Genomic DNA, 25,402 nt, shown 5'->3' on the forward strand with positions numbered 1-25,402 from the left:
CTGCACGGGAGACCAGGAGGAAGCACCTGGCTCCTGGCTTCAGATTGGCGCAGTGTGCTGGCCATAGCGGCTATTTTGGGGGTGAACTAACGGAAAAAGGAAGACCTTTCTCTCTGTCTCACTGTCTAACTCTGCCTCTCAAAAAGAAAAAAAAAAGGGGGGGATGCAGGAGCCAACCTGTGGGGACTCCAAAGCTGAACCAACCCGAGCAGCAAAGTAAAGAATGATTGTACTGAGTTATAATCTGGAGACTAAAATGAATGTGCATTCAGATGAATAATTTCACAAATAAGCCCATGAAGGAGAAGGAGCGGCTCTTGCTGGTGGAAGAATTCAGTCAATTAATGTACACGTAATGGAGGAAACAGGCATCCCCACTGGAACGCTACGGTAACAGTTGCTGCAGGCAAGATCCACCGTGGAAGCTCGGATGAGCGCAGGAAAGATTAGGAGAACCAGAGTCTCAGAGTTACCTCCCTCCAAGTTCTTTCTCTTTTCTTTTTCTTCTTTTTTTTAACAGGCAGAGTGGACGGTGAGAGAGAGAGGCAGAGAGAAAGGTCTTCCTTTTTCTGTTGGTTCACCCTCCAATGGCTGCCGCGGCCGGCGCTCTGCAACGGGTGCACCGTGTTGATCTGAAGCCAGGAGCCAGGTGCTTCCCCTGGTCTCCCATGCGGGTGCAGGGCCCAAGGACTTGGGCCATCCTCCACTGCCTTCCTGGGCCACAGCAGAGAGCTGGACTGGAAGAGGAGTGACCAGGACAGAATCCGGGACTAGAACCCTGGGTGCCGGCGCCACAGGCAGAGGATTAGCCTAGTGAGCCGCGGCGCTGGCCCAAGCTCTTCTTCCACCTTTATGTAAGAGGGCAGTGGTGAACCTCCAGGGGAGAAACCCAGCATGCACTGCTTTAACCAGGTGACCAAGGTTGGTGTCACCGGGAATAAGACCCAGAGGTCGTCACGTGTCCTCCAGCCAAGTGGGCTGTGGAGGGCATATTGATCCTGGGTGTTCTTGCCGGAAACTTGTTACCACAATCCAATCGAGAGAAAGCATCAGACAGACCTGATTGGGGGGGGGGGGGGTGTTGTACAGTGCACACAGCAGGTGCTCTTCCAAGTCATGAAAAACAAGGAAAGACTTGGGGCTGGCGCCTGTGGCGCCAACATCCCATATAGGTGCCGGGTTCTGGTCCCGGTTGCTCCTCTTCCAGTCCAGCTCTCTGCTGTGGCCCAGGAGGGCAGTGGAGGATGGCCCAAGTGCTTGGGCCCCTGCACCCACATGGGAGACCAGGAGGAAGGTCCTGGCTCCTGGCTTCGGATCAGTGCAGTGCTGGCCGTGACGGCCATTTGGGGGGTGAACCAACGGAGGGAAGACCTTTCTCTCTGTCTCTCTCTCTCTCGCTGTCTATAACTCTGTCAAATAAAAATTTAAAAAATTTTAAAGAAAAACAAGGAAAGACTCAAAAATTGTCGCAGAATAGAGCAGACCCTGGAGACTGGACAACTTAAATGCACTAGAGGATTGGAGACTGGATCCGGAAAAGGCCGAACGGACATTAGGGGCGGATGGGTGAGGGCCAGATGCATTCTACAGGTGACAGGGCTTCACAGTGTTTGTTTCTGGTTTCCATCATTGAATTCAAGACATATGCAACATGTCCTTGAGAGGAACTTGGGTGGAGAGGGATCCAGGCGCACTTGGTACCATTTTGGTAGCTTTTCTGTAAGCCTAAAATTAATCCAGTACAGAAAGTTTAAAAAAATGTACTGGGCACATAGTAGGTACTGTCTAAATACCTGAGGAGTGACTGAATTTGTATATTAAATTATTCCGGAAGTCTTGGAGTAACACAACCCATATAACTGAGAAATAAAAGGGCAGACAAGCCAAGAAATGTAATACTTATAGGCTAAATGGATCAAGGGTGCGGATGCTATTCAGTGTTTCTGACCCCCAGACGTGCTTGCCAGGCGCGTCTGATGTGCTGGTCTTGGTTTTGCATTTGGGTGGCTGTCCCGTGATCTCTTTCCTCTGTGGGAAGCAGTGACTCTGCCTTCTGTGTCGTGTGGGGCACTGATGTTTCGAAAGAGTCCGGAGGACTTCGTGCTCCCAGGGAGTAAGGCCGCCCCTCCCCCCGAGAGCCATCACGAGTCCTCTGACATAGAAGGGCCGACCACTCCTGGGCGGGGCAGAAAAGACCCTCTCTGTATACTCCTGCTCACCCTGGATGGCTCTTCTGCGTCTCGGGCTCCGTGTGCCGCGTGTGAGTGGGGACCGAGCAGCCGGGGACCGAGCAGTGGTTTCTTGGCCACACGGTGGACTGCGTGCCTCTTCCTCTCATGCCCATCTGTAGCCTGTGGTTGTACTTTCTTCCCTCGCTTTGAACATCCCATTGCTTCTCCACCCCCGGGCTCAGTTACCCTCTGCGGTCTGTCCTAGGAAGCCAAAACCAGCTTCCAGGCTCCTCCTGCGCCAGCAAGGGGTTTGCAGCCTCCAGGAGGGGAGACAGGAGCCAGGACTCCCAGAGCTAACAGGACTCGACCTGGAGGCTGGAGTTTGGCACCTTGGGAATGCCCCCCAGGGGCACCTGCTGGAGCCACTGAAGCCCAGCAGGGAATTATCAGCCAGAGAATTCTTTTCCCATGCAGTGATGGACTTGGTCAAGAAAAAAGGCCAGATTTGTCAAAAATCCAGCGCTTAAAAAAAAAACACTAGGAATATATTTTTTTGAGACACTTAGCATTAATATGCATAGCAGAGCTCTTTTGCCATGTCTGCGCTGGGTCCCACTCTGGGGCGGAAAATGGGTCACAGATGCCTTCGTGGTCCGAACGATGGCTTGTGATCACAGGCAGACCAAGGCCGCAGCAGGACCTTGGCCGCCCTGATCCCGCAGGAGCCTGGTGGGCAGTGAGGACCCATGGGGAGAGCCCTGGGAGCTCTCACTTGCAGAAAAATCCCCTTTCTGGAGGTTTCAGATTGGCCAGGAGCCAGGCAGAGAGAGCAGTGTGACAGAGACTGCAGGCGCAGGCCACCGAGAGCGCGCGTTACTTAGCGGCCAAGCATTCAACCTCCGAGATGCAGCCGGGAGATGGCTTTCGCGGGTGGGAAAGAAAGGAGCCCTTTCAGCCTCTCCCGTCTGACCCGCGCGCGCTGCGGTTTCTGCTGAGCAGCCGTTCTGCAGTTTCCTCCTGGAGTGATGGGTTTATGCCGTCCAGATGTGCGCCAGGCGATGGTGTTTTTGACTTGCCAGATGCCCTTGGAGAGGAAAGTGAGCCCGGGCAGAGGAGGAGGCCCGTCTCCGAAGCCCCGGGAGTCACACAAAGCCGCTGTTGTGAGGGAGGCTCAAAGCTCAGGCTCTGGAGAGGAGCCCCCGGGCCGCCCCATCGCCGCTCCTGGTTTTCACAGCCGGAGAGCTCTGATGCGCTCCCTGCCCACCGACGACCTGCAGCTGGGCGCAGACGCCAGCCCTGCTGGAATTCTTGGCCCTGGATCTGGACACACGTTTGTGTCATCGCTGCGTGCACCTGGCGCTCTTTCGGGTCAGGGGTACATGGGTGAGCAGATCCGGGTTCCCAGCTGGTTCGGATGCGAGGTCAGGCATGGGAGAAAGAGCGAACGGTAAACACAGACCCTGGCTACATTTTACGGCAGGTTCGAAGGTCACAAATGCCATCAGGGAGGGAGGGAAGAAAGAGAAAGGGAAACAGGCTGGGTTTGGGTTGGGAGTGAGGGTAGATTTCCAGCGAGAAGGTGACCGTGTTAGTTGTCTGTTGCTGTTTAACAGCTCAAGACTTGGTGGCTTAAAGCAGCATTATCGGCCGGCGCCGCGGCTCACTTGGCTACTCCTCCGCCTGCGGCGCCGGCACCCCGGGTTCTAGTCCCGGTCGGGGCACCGGATTCTGTCCCTGTTGCTCCTCTTCCAGGCCAGCTCTCTGCTGTGGCCCGGGAGTGCAGTGGAGGATGGCCCAAGTCCTTGGGCCCTGCACCCGCATGGGAGACCAGGAGAAGCACCTGGCTCCTGGCTTCAGATCGGCACAGTGCGCCAGCCACAGCACACCAGCCGTAGTGGCCATTTGGGGGGTGAACCAACGGAAAAAGGAAGACTTTTCTCTCTGTTCTCTCTCTCTCTCTCATTGTCTAACTCTGCCTGTCCAAAAAAAAAAAAAAAAAAGAAAAGAAAAAAGGCAGCATTATCTCCTTTTTGCAGGGCACCTTAGGAATTCAGGTGCGGCTTTGCTGGGTGATCCCGGCTCTGGGTCTCCCATGAGATTGCATTCACGAGCTCAGCTCGGGTTACTGTCCCCTGAAGGCTGACTAGGCATGCAGGATCCACTTCCAAGATGGCACACGCCTATGGCCGTTGGCACGAGGTCCTCAGCACGCAGGCACTGCCGCATGGCTCCGTGAGGGTTCTCACAGCGCGGTGGGCGGCTCCCCCAGAGCTAGTGCAGGAACCGCAATGCCTTGTGTGATTAAGCCTGGGGGAAGTCATATGACCCGGCCTGAACAAGGTAAAGAAATGATCACATGGTATCTGGGAAGGAATATTCCAGTGAAGTGCCCTACAGCGGGAGCATCCGGGCATTTGTGGGGAAGCACAGGGGGACCAGGCGGCCGGAATAGGAGGAGCTGGGGAAAGAGCAGTAGAAATGGAAGGAGAGAGAGAGAGGGAGAGAGGGAGAGAGAGGCTGTTAGTCACGGAGGCTGGGTGAGGACCGGGTCTGCCTCTAGTGCAGCCACAGAAGCGTGTGGCGCAGAGGGACAATGCAGCGAGGAAGTCGGGCAGCAAGGAGGCTGTCGCCAGGATCCAGGGAGGCCGCGGGAGGAGCTGCCACCTGGTACAGCAGTGGCGCAGGCGTGGCTGCATCCTGGCGCCATCTGGAAGGAGCGTGTGAAGGCAGGCATACAGTAGCTGGGGATGAACCTTGTGTCCCCAGAGCTGCCACCCAGGGGCCCTTCCCCAGCCTTCCCGTGGCTCTAGGTGAAGCCGGGAGGGCTTGGGCAAGGTGTTTCCCCGTTGCCGTGACCCGCGCTGGAGTCTGAGGTTTATCGCTTCCCCTTGGTTGCTGCACCGAAGAGCTGGAAAATGATCCTGCGCCTCCCAAGCGCAAGAAATAGCAAGTCTCTGCGAAGGCACTTAGGGCTCCTTAGAAGAAGGCGCCAAAAGGCCGGGAACCTTTTCAGTGGCTTGCAGTGGTATTCTGAGAGCCGGAGAGCTCCGTGCTCTTGTCGCAATCCCCCCTGTGAAAGGCTGATCCTGCAGCACAGCGCATAAGACGAGTGAAATAAACGAGACCTTCGGGGGATGCACTTGGGTGTCTCGAGGAAATACCCCACCCAGAGGCCACAGCTGTGGTCTCACGGGGCCATCCACAGCCTCGCTTGCAGGGAGGGAAGAATGCAAAGCCCTCGCCAGTCAGACCTCAGGCGGTTCCCTTCCAGAATCTTGGGGCACACTTCCCATGTTTGCAGAGAGTACGGAAACAGGCACGGCCAGCTGTGCTGTCAGCAGTGAGCGCAGCAAGTCCCCCGGCGGGGACAGTGGCGGGCAGGGAGCGGGTGGTGCTGCTGGTGACGTGGGTGTGGGCTGCGTGGGTTTGTCGGGCTTCTGAGAATTCACCCAGCAAAATACTTTTGTGCTCGTATGCCTGTACATTCAACTGCAGTAATATATATATATATTTTTAAGATTCATTTATTTGACAGGCAGAGGGACAGGGTGCAGGAGTAGGGGAGGAGAGAGAGAGAGTCTTCCATCCATTGGCTCACTCCCCAAATGGCCGCAACAGCAAGGGCTGGGCCAGCTCAAAGCCAAGAGCCCAGAACTCCAGCCAGGTCTCCAACATGGTTGGTGAGGACCCAAGCACTTGGGCCGTCTTCTGCTGCCTTCCCAGGCCCAGTAGCAGGGAGCTGGACTGGAAGTAGAGCAGCCGGGGCTCCGAACAGAGCTCAGATAGGCAATGCTGCCAGCTTAACCTGCTGCACCACAACGCTGGTTTTAAAAACATCTTTTTAAAAAAAGGCAATGGGAAGTTAGTCCTTTCTCCAAAGTAGGAGGTTGCTTTTAAAAATTCATGGAATAATGGGATTTAAAGATAAATTTGTTTTGGTGCAAGACTTTCTGCAGTCCATGCAAAGTTTTTTCCTAACACATTTTCCATGAACTCTTTAAGGACCTCTCTGTTCCTGGAGTTCAGAACTTTTTTTTTTTTTTTTTTTTTGGCACCAAAATAAAGTTACCCTTTAATGCCATTTTCCATGAACACATTGAGGTGCCCTCGTACAGCTCCCCAGGAACTGGAAGTCCCGAGTCATTAGTTTCTACTCAAAAGCTTCTGTTTTTCAAATTCCAAACACCTTTGGGAGGACTCCCAAAGAAAACTGCAGCTTGGTCTTGCAGGTGCGTGGACCGGGTGTGACTAGGAGCCGACAGCACCTACAGCCCCGTGTCCCGTATTTTCCTGTTCACGGTGCCAGGTGCCCCCACACCGCCACACAGAGGCATGGCTCCTCCCCTCTCCTTCTCTGTGGACGGGTGTTTGCATGTTTTCCAGTTTGGGGCTGTTTTGGCCAGCGCCACAAGGCACCACAGCACTCTCCATGCGCATGGATCAGTGGGTCCATGGGCGTGTTGCTGTTGGGCGCAGACACCCACCATGCTGGGCTGGACGATACTGTGAGATGTCCCCCTGGCAAGTTCAGGTCCCGTAGATATCTGGGACTGTCCCCCTGTGCAAGGAGAGGTGAGCACTGTGGCCTGAGTCACCTCCAGCTGCCACCATTCCTTGTGGCTCGACTTCTTGGGCTTCTTCCCCACCCACTCTAGGGAGGAGGAAAGACTTTTTAACAGACGGGTCATCCTGTCCTCTCAGCACTGCCGCAGGCAGGTGGGGGACGATCCCTTGCGTGCTAAGGCTAAGCCGGCCCGCAGAGCAGGTAGGGCCCGGCAGCCGCAGGGAGCACCCAGCCCCTTCCCACCTGCAGGCTCATCAAACACCTCAACAGGCTGCCCCAGTGGGAAGCCGGTGATGTCACCACTGGGCCTGAACAATCAGGCCTTTCACGGCGGGATGATAGCAATCAAAGCAGTGTGTAAGGGCCTGCCACGCAAGAACACACACGCTCATCGCCCCGGGAGGACCTGCAAGCCGGCGGGGAAGCCGGCCTCCTCAGGAATACACCTTTCTCCTTTCCCCTTCAGTGCATCAAGAGAATGTAGCCCGAGAGCAAGGCTGCGGGGTGCCAGCAGGCTCACCTGCCCATTCGCCTCTTCTGGGGACGCCTCGCCTCCGGCTCCAGAACCTATCCCCCAGTCTGGGCGCTCTCCATGGAACCTCCCGCACAACTCCAGGGGGCGCCACGCACAGAGAAACGCAGGTGGAAGGTGCCCCTGGCATGTGTGACTCTGGGATGGGAGGGTGACTGCTCTCTGGCCTGGGGGCTCTCACCCAGCCCCAGGAGTCTGTCTTGCCCCTGGAAGTTTCTAGAAGGCTCCCAATGCCTGAGCCTGGACGCTGCCCAGCGACATTTGTGGGACCAGTTTTCTGAGCTCACTCCAGGCAGCCTCTCCCGTTCAGAGATTTGCCAAAGAAGCACGCTCACCTGAAGTGTTGCTCACTCTGGAGCCGTTGGGCCTCCCAGGGGACTTGGGCTGTGTCAGGGGACATTCTGGCTATCGGGACTGGAAGTTGCTTCTGACATCGAAGGGCTGGGGGCCAGGGATACAGCTAAACATCCCGTAGTGTGCAGGACAGCCCCCCACCCCGAGCAGAATCGAGCCCCGGAGGTCTCTGATGGACCCCTCCCAGAACTGGGCCTGCTCTCCCTGTTGACCAGGGTGGCCGAGAGCCTCACTTCACCAGCCAAGCAGGTGATCTGCACCCAGGCAAGCATCCTTCTCTGCAAAGGTGAGACGAAGCTGTGTGCATCCCCCTAGGACCTGGAGTGGCAACAGCAGAGGTTAGGAGACCCCACTCTGTCGCTTTCCAACTGGGTAACCCTGGGGACCAGTTACTAAACTCAGCTTGCCTGTCTGTGAAATGGGAATAACAATGGTAGAAAGTGCTCAGGAGGTAACGGAGGGGACAAAGCGTGCTGCGACCCGCCCCGTGAAATGCTTGCAACCACGCCCGGCATTTAGCAGCTCTCAATAAACGGCAGTGAGGATCATTCTTTTTTATTCTAGCCTGAGGTCCTCAGGCTCCCTCCGTGGGGCGTGGAGGCGAGACTTGAGCTGGTTTCAGCCACTGGTTGTTGCGCCGGGCTCTGCTGTGCTCCGCACGGCTGCTGGCGCAGCTCTGAGCTGACGCACACAGGCAGCTCCCCCTGAGCTCAGTGCCTGGGTCATTCCTGAGTGCAGAGTTGGAGCAAAGATGGCCAGTGAGTGGATTTCCATGGAACCCCCCATGCAATTCACTCAGCACCAGGGTCTGCCTCTGGGGGGGGGGGACCCCTGGGGTGGGACCCCATGCTCTGGCCTGGAGAAGACCCTTGGGGTGGAGCTGGAACATGTAGTGCTCAGGTTGTCCCTAAAAAGCCAGCAGACCCAGCTGGGAAAGATGCTTAGAGGACGCTGGGGGAGGGAGCACTGGCTGCATCACTTTGTCTTGATTTTGTTTACGTGTTGGCTTGGACCTGGGGGAGAGGGAAGAAAGGAAGACCCGGTCACCCCGCACTGCCTTCTCACAGCTTGGATTCCCCCAGTCCACAGTGCGAAATGCCGTCCCCATCGCTCTCCGTCATCACAGCCCCCGCCCTCGGATGCCACTTCCCTCTAGAAGGTCCCAGATCTCCTTTCTCTGCCAGCACCGCCCTCAGCTTCTCACCTCTGTCTCTCGGCCGCCACCTGCAAGCTCTGTGCCGTGCTGGAGCTGTTGGCAGGCGGGACCTGAACCACCCCTCCCCCCTCCCCCATCCTGCAAGCTCTTGAAGCCGGAGCCTCCCTGCGGTCTTGCTCCGCACATGGCCTGCGGTCACCCCTGAGAAGCAGCCCCCAGCTGGCCACATTGCTGTTCAGGGCATGGCCCTCACCAGGAGGTCCCGGAACTGGGAAGGCTGCAAAGCACAGGTTGGAGAAGAAACTGGTGTGAGGTTGGGGTGATTACCAGGCCGTGGGGGAACAGAAGGCCCCAGCTCCCAGCTCAGTGCCGCCTCCCTTGGGAGATGAATTTTTAAAAATGATTTGGAAAGCACAGTTTGAGAGAGGGAGAGAGAAAGAGAGATCTTCCATTTGCTGTTTTACTCCTCAAATGGCTGCAACAGCCAGGTTTGGGGCCAGGCTGAAGCCAGGAGCCAGCTTCTTCTGGATCTCTCATGTGGGTTCAGAGGCCCAAGCATGTGTGCCATCTTCCATTGCTTTCCTAAGGGCATTAGCAGGGAGCTGGATTGGAAGTGGAGCAGTGGGGACTCGAACCAGTGCCTGTATGGGACGCTGGTGTTGCAGGGAGTGGCTTTACCCACTACACCACAACACTTGCAACAGGAGAGGATTTTAACAGTAGCTGCCATTTAAGGAGTGTCCATTCTGCATTAACTCTGCAAGTGGGGAAGTTTTATCCCCATTTTGCAGACAAAGCAGAGGCCAGGGGACAGTGCTGTGGTACAGTGGGTTAAAGCCCTGACCTGCAGCACTAGCATCCCATATGGGCACTGCTTCAAGTCCCAGCTGCTCCTCTTCCAATCCAGCTCTCTGCTATGGCCTGGGAAAGCAGTAAAAGATGGCTCAAGTCCTTGGGCCCCTGCACCCATGTGGGAGACCTGGAAGAGGCTTCTGGCTCCTGGCTTCAGATCAGCTCAGCTCTGGCCGTTGCGGTCATTTGGGGAGTGGAGCAGCAGATAGAAGACCTCTCTCTAGCTCTGCCTCTCTCTGGAACTCTGTCTTTCAAATAGATAAAATAAATCTTTTTTTAAGGCAACATTTAAAACAGAGGCCAAGCTTCTTGTAGTTGGCACTGCGTCCCAACTGTGCACCTGGGGGATGATGCCAGGCGGAGGAGGGGAGTCCCAGCAGGTCACATGACCTCCAAAGACACTGAAATTGTGTGCACCTGCTATACCATAGCCCAGAAGGAGTTGAGCAAGGCCGCCTCTGATGGCTGTCGCAGCCCCTGTGTTCCCAGATTTTAGCCGGGGAGGGGGGGGCTGAGCAGGAAGAGGATGCAGGAGATGAAAAGGGAGGCCCCTGGCCGGGGGGGGGGGGGGACAGAGTCAGGCCTCTGCATGGCTTCCAGACCTCCAAGAAGAAGCAGAAGCAGCTGTCTACCGGGACGCCTTCCCTGCCTCAGGGACCTCTAAGGGACCCGTGGTTTCCAAAGTTCAGGGCAGGGAGGGCTCTGCTCCCAGGCAGCACAGAGGGACCCTGGCCACCTGCCTCCGTGCCTCCATCAGGTGGGGAGAGCGAGGACTGAGAGAGGCGGCAGAGAGGCAGCCTCGGGCTGTTTGCTCCCCCCTTGGCATCCAGGCCCAGCTGATGAATGGGCCCCCTTTTTCCCCCCCTGCACCTCCTCAGCACCCCAGTGGGCTGGGCCCTCTCCATCTGCTGAGTCAATATTTATGAGCAAGCCAAGGGCCTCCCCCACCCCTGCCCAGGTCCCCCCACCCCCAGGGGACTTTCCAGCTGCCTCCTGGCCCTAAGCAGCCTGAATCACTCCTTTGTGTCCCAGCCCCAGGCGGGGAACAAGGTGCCACGGCCCCTGTAGGGAGGCCACCTCGTCTGCCCCGGGTGTCACTCAGGGCCGAGTGGGGGACAGTAGCCCAGAGGGACTGACCTGCTGTCCGCAGGGGCTGGTGCAGGAGGGAGCTGTATCCAGAGGGTCTAGGAGGGGTACTAATGAATCTACTCTCCGCAGCTGGCCTCTGGAGGGTTTCTGGGTGCGTCCAAGGGCGACCGACTCATCCCAGAACCGACCTGGGCTGAGCACTAAAAGCCCTGCCTGTATCCTGGGGAGCCTCACGGCTGCAGGCTGGGCACCCTAGTTGCTATCACAGGAAATACTGGCCCGACAGGGCTCCAAGCCTGGGTGCGCCTTTGCCGCTCACCTCCCGCTTTGGCGTCTCCCTTCTCACCATTCCCGCCTCCCACCTCCTCCCTGCCCTTGCCCTTCACAATGAAGGAAAATGAAAGTATGGAAGGAAGTGAACTTGACCCTGGCGCCCCTAATGCTGGGCACCGAGTCAGCAGTGCCCCTGGGCTGCCCCTCCCTGGCAAATCCCGACGGCTCGCACGGGTGCCACCAGCCCAGTCCCACTCCCCGCAGAGGCGGCTGGCAGGGCAGGCCCTTGGCTCACCTCCCCAAGGGCTGCTTTTCCCTCGCTGGTGCAGCCCAGCCCCTGGGGACGCCCTGCTCTCCGCACAGGTGACCTTTCCCCAGGGCTCTTCCTGCAGGGTCCCCTCCCTCGGTGCTGGGCAGAGGCCGTGGCTCCTCACCCAAGGGGAGAGCCTGTGGTTTGTTTGCTTAAAAAGCCCTTCATGGCCACTTCCCTTGAATTTGTCGTGGTGCAGCCAGTAATGGTGTCTTTGTGCTGCCGCTGGGGGAGGAACAAAATGCACAGGACAGCAGTCCCACTGTCTCCCGAAGCCATGGGCTGGTTGTTTTTTTTTTTTTTTTTTTTTTTTTTCCTTTCTCTCCCTCGCCTTTGAATACTATGTTGAATTTTCATAGCCCATCCTGGAAAGGAACCCTCTCATTTGGGCTGCCCCTTCCCAGAGACCCAAGGACAGAGACCACACAGCTCCTGAACCTCGGCGTCCCACGGGGGTTCGGAGGCCCAGGTGGGCGCACAGTGGGGCCGTGGCGGTTAGCCAGTGAGCCCGGGGCTGTTTCCCTGCTGCTGGCTCCCCACCCTCACCCCCTGACCCTGGCAGGCTGGGCTTTTCCCTCTTGGCAGTGTGTACCTAGGCCTTCTCACTGCTTCTGAGTCTGCACAGAGCTCTCCCACCCCCGGGCCATGCCTGTCAACCGGATCCCGTCTCCCTCCGCCCCCTTTGCACGGAGCCTTCCTGTTCTGCGCCATGTCTACCACGCGCATCCTGGGCACGTGGCCATCAGCTCCTGTCCTGCTGCCCTCGTTCCCTGGGGCCCCCTCCAGGCCACTCCAAGTCTGATCGCCTTGACAGCAGGCACTGGGTCTGCAGCCTCCCCGCAGCTTCCTCTAGTGACCGGTGGCGTCCTCGCCTCCCACTCCATGCCGGGATACTAGGGGAGGGGCTCCCACGATGGAGGTGGGCTCAGCCGCCGTCCTCACCTGCATCCCCTGTGAAGACCTCTCGGGTCACTGGCCCCGAGTCCCAAGCATCCTCACCTGCCCAGGGCCCAGCACCACCACAGCCCATCAGTGTTTCCGGGGCGGGGCCAAGGCACCGGAGTTTGCTGGTGCTCCCTGACGACTGGAATGCGTGGCCAGGTTTGAGAGCCTGGGTTTAAATCGCATGTGGCAAGGAAAACAAGAGGACATGGGAGACACAGGGCCCTTCCTCGGGGCCACCCCTACCTAGTCGCCCTCTGAGAGATGCACAGCATGCCGGGGGGCATGGGAGTGTGGCTGGGCCTGCGCGGCCCACCTGCTGTGTGCATGAGCCCTGATGTAAGAAGGGATGTGTTGAAGGTCAGAAAGGCAGAGACGCTGTGGTCGCAGCCCTTGCTGGGGCACCTGGAGCCCAGCAGCACTCAGGAGAGATTCCGTGAGTGCCATCCAGAAAAACCGGGCAGGACCCAGAGGGTGTGGCCCCTGGTGGGGCTGGCAGTGCCATGCCAGAGCTGGGCAGCCTTGCCAGGGACCAAAGAATGGAGCTTCTGTGCCGCTTATCAGGATGGCGGCTCCTGGACCGGATGTGGAGGAGGCTTCCCCCGGCCCGCCTGGCGGATGGCGGGAGTCATGGCAAGGACTTTGCACGGGGAGCCCCACCTCCGATTTCCTGGTGACAATGGGCTAACAACTGCGCAGTTACGCCCGGGGCGAGCCGTGGCAAGGGCCGTGAGCCAGTCGCCAAGTCCGCCTCCACGTCAGAGCGGGGCCGAAAGACCTGGCCACGTGCCTCGGCCTTCTCGTGGGAAAGCCACCTTGGACCCCAAGCTTCGCAGGGGCTCTAGGAAGCTGGCCATAGTCACTCAGCCACATTGGGGGCAACAGGTGGAGCCTGAACGAGGTTGGAGGGGATCTGGCCCCACCATGAGGGTCTCTCTGAGAAGCAGGGCAGGGACAGTGTCTTCAACAGAAACACATTTTGGCATCCCTCCTCCTGGAACAGGAGGTCGGGGTCAGTGGGACTTTGAAACTGGCAGTGGAAGCTTCCAGAATGAGCCGGGTCTCTGCTCACAGCTGGTCGGGACATGCTCACCAGGGTCCTACAACCCGAGCAGGGCTCAACCAAGCTGGGCCCGGGACCCAAGAAGCCAGAAATAGTGAGGCTGCTAACACTGACCTTGAACCTTGCCCCCTGAGGTGGGCACTCATCACCCACCCTGGGAAAGCAGCAGAGAAGGGAACCCTGGGGACATCTGAGAGGCTAAAGGACCTCACCCAGCCTAGAAGAGGCAGAGCCTGTGGTCATCCTTAACGCACACACACATGCACACACACAGAGATACAGACACACAGATATGACACACAGGCACACACACAGACACAGAGACACACAAAGAGGCATACAAAGACACACAGACATACAGACACATACACACAGATGTAGACAGACACACACAGAGGCATACACAGAGGCACAGGCACACACACACACAGAGATACACAGATACAAAGATATATACAGACAAAGACGCACACAGACATCCACAGAGATAAACACAGACACACGTTTAAAAGCCAAGAAACAGGCCAGCGCTGCGGCTCACTAGGTTAATCCTCCACCTTGCGGCGCCGGCACACCGGGTTCTAGTCCTGGTCGGGGTGCTGGATTCTGTCCCGGTTGCCCCTCTTCCAGGCCAGCTCTCTGCTGTGGCCAGGGAGTGCAGTGGAGGATGGCCCAAGCACTTGGGCCCTGCACCCCATGGGAGACCAGGATAAGTACCTGGCTCCTGCCATTGGATCAGCCTGGTGCGCCGGCTGCAGCGCGCCGGCCGCGGCAGCCATTGGAGGGTGAACCAACGGCAAAAAGGAAGACCTTTCTCTCTGTCTCTCTCTCTCACTGTCCACTCTGCCTGTCAAAAGTTAAAAAAAAAAAAAAAGCCAAGAAACAGAATGACGATTTTTTTCCCAAAAAACCTCCAACCAGATGTCTCTGAATCCACCCCATTCTCTCCTGTTAAACTGGGAACTACCGGGCTACCTTGGGGACATGGCAGCCAGCGCTGACTGCAGAGACAGGAGAAAGGCTGAGTCCCAGAGCGCGTCGTCCCAACAAGATTTCCGTACTTAGAGACGTGCATAGAGAGGGAAAAGCCCAGGGGGACCTGGGCCTGTCGAGCTGTCTGGAGGTGTGAGCCCCGTATGAAGCGTGTGCGCACGAGTTGGAATGTGAAAGCTGAGCATGGGGTGAGGTGCGAGTTCCCAAAGTAGAGACTAAGTGGGAGACGCTGGAGCTGGCGTGGCGGTGCAGGAGGTTAAGCCGCCACTTGCAAAACCAGCATCCCATACCACAGCGTTGGCTCGAGTCCCGACTGCTCTGCTTCCGATCAGCTCCCAGCAAATGTGCCTGGAAAAGCAGCAGGGCATGGCTCAAGTCCCTGGGCCCCTGCCACGCCCGCACAAGAGACCCCACGTGGATGGAGTTCCCGGCTCCTGGTCTAACTGATGGGGCCATCCAGGGAGTAAACCAGCTGATGAGAGCTTGCTTTCTCTCTTTCTCTCCTTGTCTCTCTCCCTCTCCCACTCCCTCTCTCTGTATGTCACTCAGCCTTTCAAATAAATCTTATTTTTAAAAGCGGGAAACACGGAGGGTTGTCCTGGATGTTTTTGGCTGGCGGCTGAGCAGAGAGGACAGGGTGGAGCCGAGCCACTGGTCTGCAGCACCCCCGGCCCCAGGCCAGAGCTCGAGTAGATTCCAGTGGGCAGAAGTGAGTCAGCTGACCGCAGAGCCAAGAGGCAGCGGAGTTTCCCTTCTTTGTCCGGTCCACTCCCAGCTCCCTCCAACCACAGGCCAGCACCGCTTGCCAAGTGAACCTCTCTTCTCACGCCCGTGAGTCTGTGAGCAGGCCCCACTGTGATCAGTGTGTCCTCGGGGGAGGAGCTGCCCCTTGGACCTGTCCAGCTCAGGCAGAGTCTCCTCTGGGGACTTACTCCCCAATTGCCATTCGCGCACACTCTGACCCGCGTGCCGCCCATCGGGCCTCTGCTTCCTCTGCAAGTTGACCTGTGTGGTCACTGGAAGCGTTTGCCCTGAGGGTTCTTAACTTTTGTGCGTGTCTTGTCTCCCTGGCTGAGATCCGAAGTCCCTGCAGCCAGGCACAGGGTCCCACATTGCATCTGTACTTGTCTGATTCTACCCCTCCCCCGTTTTGCACGCCAGGCCCTGGTTTGTGCACAGAGCGACTTCTCCAAGACAGACGCTGACCAACTAAGCCACGCCCATAGCACAGCCCCATCCCAGACCATGTCCTACTAAGGCACCAGGCAGAGGGGACCCATGAAGTGTACAGAGAGCACCAGGCCCACACAGAGGGTCTGGGGAGGAAGCCGAGCCCAGGGCCAGACCTGTGTCACTGTCAAATTCTGCACCTGCACTCCCTTGTTGGCTTCTGAGGTTGAATCCAGATAATAGTGTGCTGTGCCCGTCCCCGTGGAGTGAGGGAATCAACAGCAGATTGCACTGAGCCCCACTAGGAACCCTACAGGCCTTATTAGGGCCCAGAGGCACAACAGGGCTGGATGGTGGCTGTTGGAATCCCTGGGCCGTGTGTAGGGAACGGAGGCATAGAAGTGAAGTGAGCTTGTGCGGAGTTCTACGGCCAAGTGCCTGGCACCCAGCCAGCGTGTTTGTTCTCTGCTGTACCGGAAGGCTGTGAAGACAGAGTGTCCTGCAAACCTGCACAGGATGGCCACGGGGAGGGGCTGTGTCCCTCCCCCCAGTCCCCCTGCACACATCACCTTTCTCCTTCCTCCGCCTCCCATAGGTCTCCCCCTGGCTCCCTGGCACCGAGGGAGAGCTTTGGGCTGTGCGGATCCAGGGCGCTACGCCAACAGCCTTCACGTGCTTTCTCCATCTTTCAGGAACTTGGCCATCGGAATTGGGATCCAGAATTTCCCGGAGGGCCTGGCCGTCAGCCTCCCCCTGCGAGGGGCTGGCTTCTCCACCTGGAGAGCCTTCTGGTGAGTGCCCAGCTGTGGAGGACAGAGCCGTGCGTCCGACATCAGGTGCCCCCGGGCGACCCCTCCTCACCGGAAGCTGGCCTGGGGGTCTGGGGAACACGCCTGGGTAAATCACGCACCCCCAGTAGGATGTCATCTCCCGACTGTCAGCCTCCGCCTGAACCAACCCAAATGGCTCTCTTTCCTAGTTTTCACACTCCTCGGGTGCTTGGTTCTGTGGCTCTCGGGCAGGGAGACCTGAGGTCGACCTGTTGTCCATGCCGAGCGCCGGGTGCCTTCACCTCCACCTGGCACCAAGGGTCTGACAGCAGCTCCTCTTCCGTGTGCCGACCATGCCATGTCCATAACCTGGGGCAATGATGACTAGGGCTGTCTCTCCGCCACCACTGACCACTCCCCACCCCTCCCCAGCCCTGCCTGCTCTGTCCCTTACTGCCACCCTTCCAATGGTCCGACGGCAATGGCGAGCCCCGTTTGATAGAAGAGCAAGCCAGGGCCCAGGAAGTATGATGACCACAGGCGGGCTCCTGGGTCATCAGCAGTGACCCTGAGACCAGAAGCCTCCTGAGGAGGTTTTGTGGTCACAGTCCCCGGTCTGGGACGGATGGAGCCCTAAACTGGGCTGCTAATAGCACCGATTTAAAAAGTCTGCCTTTTTCCAAGGCCTCATGTCTACAAGTCCCTGCCCAGACTGAAGGGATCCCTTTCTCCATTGTTGAAGTCCGTGGAATAGCGGGTTGGGGTGGGGACAGGGACGACGCCTCGGGCCTTTTTTGAAGGTAGAAGTGATGACTGTCATTTCATACCGGGCCAGCTCAGGAGACAGAGGAGAGGGTGGGGCCTTTGTGGTCAGCATCCAGACCCTGAGATGACACATTCCTCCCCACCCCCTCCAGTCTGGGTTTGATGTCAGACCAACTTTTCCCCCTGGGGCGACAAAGCCAAGGCCAGGAATGACACACCCAGAGCTGCTGGCTCTCCTGGCCTGTGCGCACAAGCATGCTTCCCGCTCTTAGGATCCTGCAGCAGAACAGGGTCTCCTGCGTGTTCCTGCCTCTGGCCCCGGGGCCCAGGGCCCACCGATGGCCCTCATGCCTTCCTGTGACCTGGGGGCCATGGGCAGGGAAGACATCTCTCCTCCCCATTGTGCAGGTGGAGGGGTTGAGGCCCAGAGACAGTGCGTCCTGCCAGGCACAGACAGCAAGGAAAGGTGTCCTTGCTCCCGGCCTGTGGCTGGCCCACCTGTGCAGGTGCCTTTTACCTGGGGGTGCTCAGGCCGTGGGGCTCAAGTCTGCCTTATCTCCCGCTCTCAAGGTGTACCACTGCCTCCATCAGAGCTCACTGGCTTTCAAACAGCAGAGATCCACCCCTGGCAGCTCCAACGAAGGGATCCTTGGAAAGAATCCAGGGTGGGGGTGGGGCAGGCTGGCAGGACACACAGGGCCAGGCAGGCCCACCTCGTCAGCAGGGGCCCATGGGTGTGTGCCCCCTCTAAAGGGAGATGCCCACGGCGCTCCTCCTCGGGGCCCTGTCGCTGTGTAACAGTGTAGTCGGTACTGGCGAGTGGATGTGGCACAGCCGTGCAGCGGAACGGTGCTCATCCACGGAAAGAACAAAGCTCTCGCGCGGGCCACAGCGTGGCCGACACCACGGGAGAGAAATAAACCAGGCGAAAGGCCCGCGGGGTTCAGGATTCCCACTTACATGAAGCGTCCACAAAGGGCCGATCCATAGAGTAAGAAAGGATGTTGGCCAGTGCTGTGGCTCACTGGGCTAATCCTCCACCTTGCGGCGCCGGCACACCGGGTTCTAGTCCCGGTCGGGGCGCCGGATTCTGTCCCGGTTGCCCCTCTTCCAGGCCAGCTCTCTGCTGTGGCCAGGGAATGCAGTGGAGGATGGCCCAAGTGCTTGGGCCCTGCACCCGCATGGGAGACCAGGAGAAGCACCTGGCTCCTGGCTTCAGATCAGCGCGATGCGCCAGCCACAGCAGCCATTGGAGGGTGAACCAACGGCAAAAAGAAGACCTTTCTCTCTGTCTCTCTCTCTCTCACTGTCCACTCTGCCTGTCAAAAAAAAAAGAAAAAGAAAAAAAGAAAGAAAGAAAGAAAGAAAGAAAGAAAGAAAGAAAGAAAGAAAGAAAGAAAGAAAGAAAGGATGTTATTGATGGGTGGGCGCTGGCGGGAGGGAGAGGTAGGGACTGGCTGCCAGGGTGTCTAGGGTTTCTTTCTGGGGTGATAGGAATGTTCTAGAATTAGTGGTTATGGTTGCATGAGCTTGTGAGTATGCTCAAAGCCACTGCGTATATACGTTCAAGGGCTGTGTCACATGGTATATGAATTAATCTCAATTACACATTTTGTTTTTAGAAGGACAACATGGGAAGCTTAATGCTGTCAAGGCAGTCTGGGGTGAGGGTCTGCTCCCTCAGGGAGGTGGGGAAGCAGCAGGGGGTGTTATAAAGTCCACAACACACCTCTGCGCTGCCGTGCTTAGCCGTGGCGTGGGATGGCACGCATCCACTCTCTAGGGTCGCATCCACAGAGTGGGCACATGGCGGGTCTGCCTGGCCCTCCCCACAGTGGCCCGGGTCTCCGTTCTCTCCGTAGGTACGGGCAGCTGAGTGGCATGGTGGAGCCCCTGGCTGGCGTCTTTGGCGCCTTCGCCGTGGTGCTGGCCGAGCCCATCCTGCCCTACGCCCTGGCCTTCGCGGCAGGCGCCATGGTCTATGTGGTCATGGACGACATCATCCCAGAAGCCCAGATCAGGTACAGTGCTTCCCCTGTGCCCGCCAGCCCCCTCCCCATCCCTGCTGGGCCCTCTTCCCTCACCACTCCTTTCCCTTCCTCCTCCCTCCCATCCCCTCCCCTCCCCTTCCTATGTCCCCCCCGCCCACCTGTGTTTTCTGAAAGTTAGAGAGAAAGGAGGGAAGGGCAAGAGCAGAGCTGACAAACCCACCTGTGCTTCCCGCAGCCCAGGAAGGAACCCTCGTGAGTCTACATTGTGTCTTCCTCTCTCTAGATGTTTCTGGGGCTGCAGTTGGTGGTGGTGGGGGGGGAGGTAGGTTCTAAAACGTTAGCTGAAGTGCTGTGTGCACCTTCTTGTCTCATTGTTGGGCAGGAGTTGGCAGGTAGGGGGCTGGGCTTGCCATGCCTTTCTCAACTTTTTAATAATGGAATGACTTTGAGGCAGGTGTACAAAATCAGACTAGGTAATATCTTCAGAAATTACCACTCACCGTCGTCGTCATCGTCATCATGATTTGAAAGGCAGAGGGATCTCCACCTGCTAGTTCGCTCCCCCAGACGCCTACAATAGCCAGGGTTGAGCCAGACTGAGGCCAAGAGCCAGGAAGTCCATCTGGGTCTCCCACGTGGGTGGTGGGCACTCAAGTACTTGAGCCATCACTTGCTGTCTCCCAGGGTCTTCATTAGTAGGAAGCTGGAATCAGGGAACAGACTGGGGCTGTAACCCAGGCACTGTGATATGAAAAGCAAGCATTCCAAGAAGAATCCTTTTTTTTTTGACAGGCAGAGTGGACAGTGAGAGAGAGAGAGAGAGACAGAGAGAAAGGTCTTCCTTTGCCGTTGGTTCACCCTCCAATGGCCACCGCTGCTGGCGCACAGCGCTGATCCAATGGCAGGAGTCAGGTATTTATCCTGGTCTCCCATGGGGTGCAGGGCCCAAGCACTTGGGCCATCCTCCACTGCACTCCCTGGCCACAGCAGAGAGCTGGCCTGGAAGAGGGGCAACCAGGACAGAATCCGGTGCCCCAATCGGGACTAGAACCCGGGGTGCCGGCACCGCAAGGGGGAGGATTAGCCTAGTGAGCCGCGGCGCCAGCCCCAAGAAGAATCTTAACCATTGTAATGCTCGCCCAGCTCCTCTTTTTTTTTTTTTAATTCTGTGCCTCAGTTTCCCCACCAGGACAACGGGGCAGTAGTGACAGTGCCCTAATGAGCCTGCCTGGCCTATCGTAAGCTCCAGCAGGTAGCAGGTAGCAGAGTCCCTGCGGGGATGGACCCTGCAGTGGGCGCTGGCGGCCGGGACAGCGTCTCGGGCAGTGGGAAGCTCTGACCTGTGCTCCTCTCCTTCCCTCCCAGTGGTAATGGGAAGCTGGCATCCTGGGCCTGCATCCTGGGCTTTGTGGTGATGATGTCGCTGGACGTCGGCCTGGGCTAGCGCCGAGCTTCGGACCGCAGGAACGGCAGCTCCAGGAGGCGGCAGTCCGTTGGCTTCCGCGGGACCACGCGCCTCTCCTTCCCGTTAAAATGTGTTTCCTCTCTCCTCTCCCTTCCGTTCCCCTGGTTGATTCTGATTACGCTGGGACTGTTGCTACTTTGCTCTCTAGGGAGATACTGGTTTTTCTTTGGAATTGCAAGGTGTCACGGACCCGCAGGTTTTTTATTTCGGCCACTGATGATCAAGGACACGCAGACCGGGTCAGCTCTCTTCCTTTGGGACCCTTGGTCTCCCTCCTTACACTGACACCTCCTCATGGTCACCTACAGAAGCGAGCTACTAAGAGACGTCTCCTAAGCACCTTGACCCAGGGACTGGGCATCACGGCCGGCACCTCTGCGGGTCCTTCACTGCTCACCCCCTGGCCGTCTTCCAGGCCGGGACCGGAGCAGCTTGCGAGCCAACAACCTGCTGTCCAGGGCTGAGCCAGCCCCAGGAGGGATCCATGCGCCTCTACCTCCCCCAGAGAGATACTGCGTGAGAGGAGACACAGAGCAAGGGCAGGAAATTGGCCAGTCTTCCTTTTCCCCTTGTTTTTTTAAGGGAAAGACTGGCATTACTGAAGTTAAGGGACCTAGGGAGTCAGTGGGCCCTGTGAGAACGGAGCAGGGTGTGGCATTGACCAGAGACCCTGCTCCCGATAGATTTAGAGGCAAAGTGTTCTCACGGCGGCTTCCCAGTCTCCAAGGTGTTCATGTTGATCAGTGTGCGGTCTTCATTTTTCTGCGAGTCTGGGGGACTCCAGCAAAATGCTACATCTGAAGCCCTTTATCTATTAATGGAGGGAGCCCCACAAGCTCAGTGAGTGAAAGACACTGGGATGGGCGTGGGTCCCTCCCTGTTGGCCATGCAGTATTTTGTCACCTGCTCGGGACCTCCTGAGCAGCAGTGGGCTTTGCTGGAGTCTGGCCGGGGGCCTTAGCCTGGAACAGGAAGAAGGGAAAGGAGAAGAGATTCATTCTTTCCTTTTTTTTTTTTTTTTTTTTTTTTACATTTCCCTCTTAAATTTCAGCCAACTTATCATTCTAAGACCCTAAAGAATGACTTGAATCAGACTAGAAGCCAACCTACTCCTTCATACCCATAGCTTCTCCAAGCAAAGTGAGAAATGACCTGTGTGCTCCCAACACAGCAAGGGCCTGCTGTCCTCCGTGGTCAGGGACTCGGAGTGGGCCCTGCTGAGAAGGCAGGCAGCCCTCACCAGGCGTGCGGGCCCGCCGTTACCCCGGCTGTTCTCTGAGTTTACATTTCCGCCTGCTTCCAAGGGTGAATCTCGTGTTCCGTGAAGGGTCTAGGACCCCAGCCTTGGGCTGGGTCAGTGTGTGTTCTTCCAAAGCACTGATGATTGAAATTGACACGTTCAGAGATGTGATTGGTTGAGATTCAGGGGTTTGGTATAGTTGTATGTTTGATCCGTACGTCTTTGTAGTTCTCCATAATGCCAGTTTGTTCTTTCTGCTGGACCAGACCTCATAACTGTGATTAATATCAATAAAGGGGATTTGGTTGTGGATGGCCTGTGTTACATCCAGTCCTTCTCAGAGCAGTTTCTTGCCAGGGATGAAAAATATATGTGAGAGTTCACCAAAGTTGGAGCAGGGTCTCCCCTGCCAACCCAGCAGGAGCAAAGCCAAGAGCTCGGATGAGAAGGGCCGCTCGGGCTCTGGGCCGCAGTCGTCTAGCTCCAGCTTAACAGGAAAGGAAACCACTGGAAGGTGTGCTGGTCTGTTTCGTGTTGCTCCAGCAGAGTACCGACCGTGTACTTCCTAAGGAAAAGAGCTCTGTTTAATTCAGAGTTCTGGAAGTCCACAGTCACGGCGCTGGCACCTTCCAGGCTCTGGCGAGGGCCACCTGGCCGCATTCACGTGATGGAGAAGTGGAAAGGGAACACTGGGGATTGTGGGGCGACCTCGACCTGTCACAGCCCATGAGATCAGTGCCCCCAGGGTGTAGTACCTCCCATCAGACTCCACCTCTTCAAGGTCCCATCACCGCAACATTGCCTCTGGAAACCAAGCTTCCAGCACAGGAAGTCTTGGCCGGATGCACTCAGACCACATCCAAACCATAGCAGAAGGCTGTTCAGGAACCCACAGGGTCTGTAGGAGAACCAGGATTGGAAATGGATCGGATCCGAGCAAGTGAGAGGGCTGAGGCCGTGACCAGTCACAGCTGGAGCCCAGCTTGGTTTGGGTGGCAGGACCCCCGGTGCTGTGGCCTCCATTCTGGGCACCACTGCTGACCGTGCTGCCCTTGACCCCAGCTGTAACCGGACCGCAAGTCTTTGTGCCTTAGTCCTGCAGTCAGAGTTCGCGACAGAAACGTTCAGCCAGCAGCGCCGAGATCCTGGGCCCATCGACGAGCTTGTCTCGTCCCCTCCCACACAGCGGAGGATTTGCCAGATCTGGGGAGGGATTCAGGTGGTGGCGAGCCAGAAGGAGAAAAGAAGTTCAGAGAGTTCCTCACGGGCTCGGCTCTTTGTTGTTGGGTAGCTACGTTTACACTCAGAGTCCTCCTTTTCACTCTAAAAAAGAAGGCTTTTCTGCTTAGGAAATGCAGCTGAGCCTCATCCAGCCAAAACTGCACCCGCCCGCTCCCTAAGAAGCCCCGCCCCCCAGCACCGTGTCGGTTTCTGGAGACTCAGGTCTCTGAGTAACACCCACCGCTCCTCCTGTTGAGTCACAATCCCGGCTCATTTCTCTGAAATCCCTGGGCTGCAGTGTAACGTGAGCCGTGATCATGCGCCCCACGTACAGCGGAACGAAGTAAGGAGGGGGGATGAAGGCATTAAGAGGTGAACAGCAGAGAAAGGAAGTACAGGGGCCGACGTTGTGGCGCAGCAGGCACAGCCGCCACCTGGGCATCCCGTATGGGTGCTGGCTCTAGCCCCGGCTTCTCCACTTCCCATCCAGCTCCCTGCTAATGCACCTGGGAAGGCAGCAGCAGATGGCCCGAGTGCTTGGGCCCCTGCACCCACGTGGGAGACCTGAAGAAGCTCCTGGCTTCGGATTGGCCCAGCCCTGGCCATTTCAGCCACTGGGGGAGTGAACCGATGGATGGAAGATTGCTCTCTCTCTCTCTCTCTCTCTAACTCTGCCTTTCAAGTAAATAAGTAAAACTCAAAAAGGAGGAGGAGAAGAGGAAGGGAGGGAGGGAGGGAGGGAGAGCAAGTAGGTGCCACAGCACTCATTTCTCCTAGAGGAGTCCCGATGACTTCGGGGCTTTCCCACTTCCTGGCAGTTCCCAGTCTGAGGGCTTCAGCCAGTCCCCTGGGTGGACGGGCAGGTGAGATGGTGCTGTGACCGCGTCCCTCCTACCTGGACTGCAGCACTGTCCCTTGAGCTGCAGAGGAGGAAGCCTTCGCCCTGGCTTGGCCATGAGCCTTTCAGCTAATGACAGTGAAGCTCCACGTGGCCACGTGCAGCTAATTCTCACCTGTGCTGATTCCCCTCCCTTCACTTAAAAAAAAAAGAAGTTTCTGGTTTAATGGAGCCACCCACCCCCATACAATCAGAGCTTCACCTATTGGTTCACTTGTTTCACTTTTTAAGTGTTACTGATTTTTTTTAAAGATTTATTTTATTTATTTGAGAGTTACAGAGTGAGAGAGAGAGAGGTCATCCATCTGCTGGTTCACTTCCCAAACAGCTGCAATGGCCAGAGCTGAGCTGATCCAAAGCCAGAAGCCAGGAGCCAGGAGCTTCTTGTGGGTCTCCCACGCAGGTGCAGGGGCCCAACGACTTGGGCCATCTTCTACTGCTTTCCCAGGCCATAGCAGAGAGCTGGATTTGAAGTAGAGCAGCTGGGACTCGAACCGGTGCCCTTTAACCCGCTGCACCACAGCACCAGCCCCAATACTGATTTTTTTAAAATGTTTCTTTATTTATGAGGCCGGGCAGATCAAAAGACGGAACGCCCATCCACTGGTTCACTCCGCGAAAGCCTGCAGCGGCCAGGGCTGGGCCAAGGCTGCAGCCACAGCTGAGAAGTCAGTGTGGGTCTCCCGTGCGGGTGGCAGCAACTCAGGTACCTGAGCGTTCACTGCTGCCTCCTGGGGTTCGCATGAACAGGAAGCTGGCGCCGGATGTGGAACCTGTACGTGGGCATCTCAACTGGTGCCTGAACGGCGAGGCTGAACACCTGCTCCTGTCCTTTTCTCAAAGGAAGCCAGCTGTCCCAAGAGTGGAGCATCTTCCTCTTGGGCACCAAAAACCCTACGCAGTGCAGTACCAAGTAGAAGAGAATGTGGTTATTAAATAAGACGGACGTGGCACCGTCCTCACCCCCCTTTCCTCCAGAGCCGTCGAGTGTGGCTGGGGCAGAAACAGCACCCTGTACAGGTCCCTGGTTCAGCACAAACACCCATCTAAGGGACACTATCAGCCTCACCAGGTATTATCTCTATGACTGCAACGAAGTCTCCAAAAAGCCGCATGACAGTTCAGCCCGGATGACCACTTGGGTTGACGGCAGGGAGACAAGGGCAGCGCCCATCGCCGTCCACCTTTCATGGGCAGAAGGTAACCTCGGGTAGCATGCCAGACATGAGAGCCTGCGTCAGTGAGAAATCCCTGCCCTTCCCGTAAGGAACACGGTCCATCTCCACACACATTCCCTGTGTCAGCAACCCACATGGCCTTTGGAAAGACTATGGATTTACCAGTGCAGAAATTCCATCAGCCCTCCGTGTCCTTGGTCTTCTGGGCAGAAGAGGTAAATGGATATTTAAGAATGGCCCATCCGTCGTGGCTCACTAGGCTAATCCTCCGCCTTGCGGCACCAGCACACCGGGTTCTAGTCCCGGTCGGGGCGCCGGATTCTGTCCCGGTTGCTCCTCTTCCAGGCCAGCTCTCTGCTGTGGCCAGGGAGTGCAGTGGAGGATGGCCCAAGTGCTTGGGCCCTG

At 57.3% G+C, this 25,402-nt stretch overlaps 1 protein-coding gene across 13 annotated transcripts in view; it reads left to right on the forward strand.

Moving 5' to 3' along the window:
* Positions 1-22,012, forward strand: part of SLC39A11 (solute carrier family 39 member 11) — a 444,641-nt gene extending 422,629 nt beyond the window's left edge. For 7 of the 13 annotated variants that reach the window (XM_070060380.1, XM_070060374.1, XM_051825142.2 and 4 more), the window contains 3 exons: positions 16,162-16,260; positions 18,867-19,025; positions 19,174-19,336. In XM_070060380.1, the coding sequence (XP_069916481.1) occupies positions 16,162-16,260; positions 18,867-19,025; positions 19,174-19,321 (406 nt within the window). In that variant the 3' untranslated portion in view covers positions 19,322-19,336. Of the gene's footprint in view, positions 1-16,064; positions 16,261-18,866; positions 19,026-19,173; positions 19,337-20,360 lie in introns of those variants that run through there. The other 6 variants (XM_051825151.2, XM_070060378.1, XM_002719501.5 and 3 more) reach the window with 3 other exon arrangements.
* Positions 22,013-25,402: the final 3,390 nt, after the last annotated feature.

This window comes from Oryctolagus cuniculus, chromosome 17, assembly GCF_964237555.1.
Source record: "Oryctolagus cuniculus chromosome 17, mOryCun1.1, whole genome shotgun sequence".
NCBI lineage: Eukaryota > Metazoa > Chordata > Mammalia > Lagomorpha > Leporidae > Oryctolagus > Oryctolagus cuniculus.